Raw genomic sequence first — 8,054 nt, 5'->3', positions numbered from 1 at the left:
ACATTTCTAATGGTTCCATTTTTTACATGCGTAGTAAATGGGGAGGATAAACTTACTCCAACTTCCTATCATTCATTACTCAACAATTCTAAGAAATCTAATAGTTTGAATTAACGAGCAGATCTATTATTAAGTATCCATAAAATTGATAACTAGAATTAAAAGTAAATTTAAAAAATTTACTCTTAAAGTAAGCAAATTTATACTTCTCATAAATATTAAAAAGTATATTTGTTTTTATTAATTTTTTAACATGGCTTATTGAAACTACATCAAAAACAAAATCTTAATTTGAAAACAAAATAAATTTTTAAATTTATTAAATATGCATCATTTCATTTCCTAGTAATTTTGCTTTTGTTTTTGTTTTTAAATTTTTAATTGAAATGGATGATTTCCACTTTTCATTTCTCAAAAAATTATTTTCCTAAACTTATAATATTTGCTGATTTTTGTACTAGTTTTTAATTTTAATTATATATTTATATACTTTGTAATAATTAATATGTGAAGATAATTATTACATGAATAATAAAATATTTATATGATAAATTTATGATTATAATTAACTAAGTATAATTTATTATGAAATAAAAAGAAAGTATATAATATATAATATTAAAATAACAATAAAAACTATTATATATATAAATTTAATTAAAAATAAATTTATAAATATGTTGGTATCGACATATTTGATATCATAAAATTCGTTATCACTCATAAACTATTATTGTAGGTATTTTTATAGATATTCACGAGTCGATATTTTTCGTCATCCTTAATTATATCTTTTTGAAAGGAAAAGAAGAAAAAAGGATTTACTTTTAGACTTATATAAGCCCATTAATAAATTACTACTATTTATGTACCCACAAAACTACTAGTATTTGTTTTTTCATCTGAAATCAGAATTATGAAATAAAAGTTACTTAATTAGGACAATTAAATCTGATAAATGCACCTTTGGGACTTAAAACCTTACTTCACTTGAGTTAAATTTTGGAGGAAAAATATCATTTTATAAATATATTTAACCCAAACCTTCTATTTCTATTTACTTTCTTTCAAAACTCATCTCTTCAACAAATTTTTTTAATACTTTTGTTTTTGAAATTCCGAATGTTATTTTTTAATACTTTAGTTAAATTTGAATATTTTAGGAATCTTCGTTAGTCAGATTGTTAATGATGTGTGTATAATAATGACCTTCAGAACTAGAATATTTTTTTATGGGCCTTAGATGCTAAGGGTAGAAATTGTCAAGATGGAACTTCAACTTGAATGTCAACTTTAAGCCCTTCTCCTTGCCAGATTTTATTGACTTCCTTGAAGCATTAAAGAACAACACAGAACATGCTGGAATAAAATTCATTTTCCATATATCTGATGTTGAGATGATACTAGTTGTAGACTTGTAGTTGTTTTGATAAAAGGTATGATATGGTTTAAATATCGTGGAATTATAAATATTTATTTCTTCTAAATTTTCTCTCCTAAGTATGATTTATTTAAGATGACCAAATGCTATATTTGGAGTCTCACCAAAGTATCATGAGGATTGGTTCAAGTATATTTTAAAGGGAAAGTCATACAAGTCTATACTCCACTACAAAAGTAAATGCCATTCGTTTGGGAGTTTTCTTTGTCTTTGGGTGCTTAATTATGGTAAAAATTAAGGATTGAGTTTAATTTGCTGAGACTAATTTGGTGAGTAATAGTGAGCAATTTGTATCACCTCACCCTTGTCATGCAACCCATCTGGGCCCATGAATTTGTCTGAGCTGACAACTTCCAAACTTAAATACCTATTTAATATTTTATTCCCCAAAACTAAGATGGAGCCTTCATGATCAAACTCATGAACTCGGGGACTACCAATGACTATGTCCCTGAGTTGATGGGTTCAAGACGCAGAGGCTCCGTCTTTGAGAATAAAATAGTGCATGAGTATCAAATTGACATGCTCAATAAATTCATGGGCGCAAAGAGGTCACATGTCAAGGTTGAGTGTTGTACAATTCCTCACTGCAAAGTGTGAACCAACTATGCAGGGACATTAACCTGCCAACATGGGATATATAATCAAATGCATGTGGCAATATTAAGAAAGTTGAGTCTCTGAAATCAAAGGTGATATGGGTCTGCCCTCTAAATTTCCAAAGCACAAAGCACTCCATGTGTGTTAACAGTTAAACTAAGATACTTGACTATTAGTGTAGCAGGAAAAATACTTGAAATCTACGCAAGTCATGCATCTACTACAACACTTGCCATGTGACTAGTTTAGCTTTTCCTTGCTTGCAAAATTTGTGGTCCTCCATGTCGGAATCTTGTTAGGAAAAGACCAAGAGAAATATAATCAACTTAAGTGACAGCTTTCTCAACTCAATAAAGATTTTGGGGCTAGATTGAGCATGGTGTAACCTTAAATATGTATATGGAGGAGAATTTCCAATCATAGATATTTTAATTAATGTGACAGTTTCAACATTGTGATATCTCATTCATGACAAAAAGGTGTTTTCAGTGATACATTGGGATATCTCTCTTGGCCTTGATTCATTCTGATGGCTCTTAATTGATAGGCCATCTATTAGTTCCACTCAGTCTTTTGGCATTAATTCCTGCAACAAGTAATTCACACATACACCACTGTCAAAAATAAAATAAATACACGCGGCATCCGCATGATGTATCTGGCATAATCAAAATGAAGGTGTGCAGAAAATGAGACAGTATGCAAATGTAAGGTGACAAGAGTGAAAGTGTGTGTGGCTAGAATTGCTCATATCACTGCAAGTACTATTGAAGCCTATGGAAAATTCGATGAATTGAAATGGCATAACTGCGTGACCTTCTCTCCCCTACAGTTTTATTCACACACAAAAAAGGCATTTGACTGTGTGACTAACAAGTAACAACTATTGCTAGCTTAGTCATTGTAAGAGGTGCACAAGAACAAAGAATTATTAGTATTGAGGTGAGCTAAATACGGGTCGCCACAAAGATTTGGTTCATGGTTGCTTCTGTAGCACTTCAAATGTTTAACAATATCAACATGGGAGAAATTCCTGGTTTATTGTAATAAATTGTTTCAGCTTTTAAATAGAGGCATAATTTACAATGCTGTGTTTAAACATATACTTGAATGGGTTTAGAGCACCAAGTAAGCATTTTGAATTCTCATATTTTACAAAGTCCAGTACAATTATGGTGCATTATTTGCAAAGATGATTTGGTTTATTGCCTACCAATTCTATGTTGAATCTTTAATACACACCATGCTTTATATGCTTATATCTGTATGAAAATGCTACCACTTTTTTAACAGTATCATGGCATCTCACACCAACCCTGCAACTGCAAGGTTTCCAATCTTTTGTGGAAATCTTGATAATTAGAACCAGGGCTTAAATAACTTTTTGAACATCCATCTACTATGTGATCTTTTTGTTTACATTGTTGTTCAAGAACTTAAAAAGTGCAAAAGCTATTGAAGCCTCTATATACATGTAATGCAGGCATTGAAATTCCCAAAAAAACGTGACAAATTTTCATATCGGTAAGACTTACCTAAGTTTGTCAAGCTCCACGAAGGGAACGGAGACGATCTTGAATCAAGTTCCTCTCCCAGTCTGCTATATCCTCAAACGCATATTCTGGAAGACTCTCAAATGGCTCTTTCCATGGGTCATTTTTAGCCAAATCATAAGTAGCTCCACGTATTGCACTTTTATTTGGTCCACATGGTCTCTTTGAAGTTAGCGTGTCATATGCTGTACTTAGCTGTTGATGGAAAAGATTGAAAATTAACACTTAAGCTAAATCTCACTAGTTACTACCAAGATAGTATGTAAGTGCAACCAGAAGAGTCATGAAATGTAAAGTAAGTTATTTAGAAATTGTTTCTGGATCCAAAAATAAGGTGAGAGTTAAGGACTCACATTCATGCCACAAAACCAGAACAAATAAGCAATTGCCACTGCTGGAGCTCTACCGAGTCCAGCAGTGCAATGCACATAAACTTTTCCTTTTCCCTCAGAGATTGCCCAATCCAAGGATGAGACTGCTTTAGGAAGTGCACTTCGCAACGAGTTTGGATCAAAGTCCTTTGCCTAACGATGTAGATAAAAGAATAGATCAAATTGTGAATGATAATTTAATTTAACAAATGAGATATTCAGTGAACTTAAACCACTTTCAGAGTGAGGAAAGCATGCCTAACACAGTATATTTCCAAATATATTAAAAGTATATGGATCCTTGAGGTTGGCATAGTGATTAAACTTGTCACGCCAATCAAAATCTCTATTTCCGAATGACATTATGCAGAGAAGTTTAGTAATGTTGTCTAGATTATCACATATGGCAAGGGCAGATATTCCTTTTTCTCGATAAATTTACAGAAAAATGCCTGCATACCGGATTCCTCATATGGCGAATTTCAAGTTCACGACATTCTCTTATTATTGACTGCAAGTCTATCCCCCAATATTCAACATCCTTATCCTGTTGCAAGTTTAGAATGTAAGCCACACCCTCTTCCTTTTTGAGGTGATCTACATCTTCAGGTTTCTGAGGTTGGGAGCCCACAATCAAATTATCAGTTATAAGTGTGTAATTCATACCTGAAATCATGAATCACTGATTACATCAGTTATGTGACAGACATAGTAGCTCTTAACTTAAATCAAGACAAAAGAACAATACTATAAGTTCTCTCTTACACAAAAACACCATCTAGTAATGCAACCAAACCTCTTCACATTAGGTGGAGTCGGCTACATGAATTAAACAATGTCATAATGTTTTAACATAAATATGTCTATAGGCTAACCATTTGCATCTAATTCCTCGATAGTAAGTTCGTCTATAGTTTTTCTCAGACTATCTAGTAAATTAACAGTACAACAGTAATTAACAAAAACATGTGAGGAAGCCATTAAATTCATTCACCCTCTCATATATTTCTTAATATCATATTTAAAATGGTAAGGCATAGACAAAGGTACTAGGTTGCAAATGTCAAATGATAAATGTAATGTATGGTAATTAACAAATACCATATAGATAAAAGTGAAACTAACCAAGATCATGGTGATACTCATAAGGGTTCCTCATCATCCTCTTCATAGCTATATTATAATCCTCCATCCTATCCTTAGATTTAGAACTACTTTTGCTTGTGGGGTTCTCTTCAATCCCTCTTTCTGATAGTTTACAACAGATTTGAGTTTGACTCACCCTAACTGAGGAGTTGTTAGGCTTATGAACTGTAACACTGCATGGTGATTTATGATAACTATGCTTTGAAAGTACTTCTGTGTACAAAGGAACTTTGGTAAGTGAAGTGAAACCTATGTAACTTACAATTCCCATTTTTTGCTTGGTTCTCTTCTTTGTTTGTTAATGTTATGAAGTTGATCCTATAGTTTATACCATGATTTTGAAGTTGTTTTGACCAAAATGCCCTCGGATATTACCCCGTGTGATAAAATATGCAGTCGGTGATGCTTTAAGATTCTATAACTTCAATTTTTTTGCGACATTATGACTTAGTTCCTTTTTCTGGAAGTAATAACATTATTTAACCAATTCAAAGAGGGGAAATAAAAAAAATGTTTGGAAAAAATAGACCCAAGTCATAATAATGTCATGAAAATGTATGTCAGTGGATTCAAATCCGTAAATGATAAATAGTGGGAAGAATGCTAAAAACTATAATGAAAGTTAAGAACCAATTGCATAATTTTAATATGAACGAGACTAATAATATGGTATTGGTCTAGTAGTTAAGATCACACTAAATTATTAGGATAATAAAAAGTCAAATATTCAATTTATGAGAATAAAATTGTTGAGATGAACAATTACGAAACTCAAAAAACTAACAACTAAGAAGAAAGTTCATGAAATACTAACAGACTTAATAATAATAACAATATTAGTCATTTTCTTTGATTCACATACTATAGGTGATATGTTGCATAGGGCTGCTTACTTAATTCAACATCCTATTCTTAATAAACAACTTGAGAGTTATTCTTCCACTTGATCCAATCTCTTAGCATATATTATTGAGTTGGTTTTTTTTTATCATAATTGATGAAACAAACATAAAATATATTTGGTAATTAATTTTAGAGACTTCCTTTATTTCATTCCTTCCCAAAATGCAAGTTGTAAACAAACACTTGAGTACAAACATTATTATTTGAAAGATGATTTAGTGATGACTTAAGATTCCCATAGAAGTAGGAGAGAAGGAAGAAGAAATTAAAAAGGAGTTGAAGCACATTTTGGATGTGTGAATCCATGCACTTTTGTTTTAATTTTACATTTTAAGCAATTAAATTGACTCTAAGAAACACATTTCAGATGATTTATGTTGATCATTGAGTGTCGACGAAAATTATTGGATGGTCTTGAGCCGATAAGTCATGGCAAATCTTGCTTGTTAATTGTTACTAAACATTTTATTTTAGGCTCAAATGCATTGTTGATCCTTCATCTTTTACTTAATTAAAAAGCTGAGGTTTAGGTAATTCTGCAATCGTGAAACATTACTCCATCCGTGTACTTTTTCATTCGAAAAACGAACTAAAGATGCCTAGGAGGAAATCATCTACCACATGAGACGCATAGTTGGAAAACAATTAATTATAGAGAAAATAATGTATGCATCGATGTAAAAAAAATTTGTACTATCATTATATTAATAATAATTCATTCTTAATCATTATTAAATTTTAAATATAATTAAAACAAATGAATAATATATTAATTGTGTATAAATTTTTACACTAACAATACATAAAATATACATTATACCTATTTACCTATAGAATTAAAATTATAATATGTTTAAAGCAATACTAAAAAGTAAAACAATAGAATTATATCTAAAGTCCTCGTATGCTCTGTCTAACCCATGGCGCCCTCACCATGAAGCCCAAGCCGAAAGTATTAAAGTTAAATAAGGAAAACAATTGGTGAAAAGAGTGCATAATATAAGGCCTTTAGTGGCATAGTAGTTGTCTTAAAGAAAATACCTTAAGCCCACATAAGGTCCAAATTTAAAAAGAAGGAAGATTGTTAATTTCCCCTTATTGTTTCAATTTTAAACAAAGCAAACACAAATCAATGATTACACCCCAAAAAACACAAACCAATGAGAGTACTCGCCTCACTATTTGATTCGCATCACCCTTCCGTCAAAGCCATCGACATTGTGTACTCATTTTCTTTCGTTACAGTCTCCACTGCTGGGTGTACCTAACTTAACATGAAAGCCATTTCTATTTAGATTGGGTTGGGCCCAAGCTCACTTGGGTATTTAGGTTTACCTCAATGACTTAATATATGGACTAGCATGCCACAATATTAATGTGGTATTAATTTTTAATTATATACGATGTTGTCCGATCAGCCAAACAATTTAATCGATTAAAATGATTAGACCCTGTGAGATCTTTATCAATTTGATGTCTAGCTCAACTATCATAAAAATGCTATAAATGAAAGCACTATCACAGTTGAAGTATTTAATATTATCTTCACCACCCTTGTTCTTGGATTAGCACTTTGATCTTGCCACCCAGTATGTCCTTCATGGAGCCGGCCATAGGAAGTGCCTCCACAAGGAGAAATTACTGAACTCAAACTTTTATTATGATGAGATAGTGCTGACATCTTTCCCAACTATAATGGCTTAATAAATTTCTTCCTGAATAGCGTTGTATACATGAGTATTGTATGTATGGATGCTAATTAATGAAAATAACCAATTGGAACTTCTTTTGAAACTCAATTATTATTATATTGATAAACCTGGTTAATGAGCATAAAGGAGCTATCCGAAGTAAAAAAAATGTATGTTTATAAAATAAAAAAACTTAAGGAGGATGGTTTTAGAGATATTGTTGGAAAGTAAGTCCCACATTGTTTATCTCAATATCTCGATAATGCTTTAAATACATGTTGGGTTACTCCTCTCATTGTCAATTGGTTTTGATATGGAACCTTAACATGGTATCCAGAGCTAGATAATT

The 8,054-nt window shown here is 31.5% G+C and overlaps 1 protein-coding gene across 1 annotated transcript; it reads right to left on the bottom strand.

Annotated features, from left to right (window-relative positions):
* Positions 1–2,388: 2,388 nt before the first annotated feature.
* Positions 2,389–5,420, bottom strand: LOC109337679 (phosphoglucan phosphatase LSF2, chloroplastic). Its single transcript, XM_019574701.1, has 5 exons — positions 5,091–5,420; positions 4,426–4,631; positions 3,948–4,118; positions 3,577–3,789; positions 2,389–2,627 (listed from the first exon to the last, which is right to left on the bottom strand). Exons 1-4 carry the CDS (start codon positions 5,380–5,382, stop codon positions 3,586–3,588), a joined length of 873 nt encoding a protein of 290 aa, XP_019430246.1. The 5' UTR covers positions 5,383–5,420; the 3' UTR covers positions 2,389–2,627; positions 3,577–3,585.
* Between the last annotated feature and the right edge of the window lie 2,634 nt (positions 5,421–8,054).

This window comes from Lupinus angustifolius, unplaced genomic scaffold, assembly GCF_001865875.1.
Source record: "Lupinus angustifolius cultivar Tanjil unplaced genomic scaffold, LupAngTanjil_v1.0 Scaffold_9_137, whole genome shotgun sequence".
NCBI classification, from domain to species: Eukaryota; Viridiplantae; Streptophyta; class Magnoliopsida; order Fabales; family Fabaceae; genus Lupinus; species Lupinus angustifolius.
The sequence above is the reverse complement of the archived record's forward strand: the minus strand, read 5'-3'. Positions and strand labels throughout refer to the sequence as shown.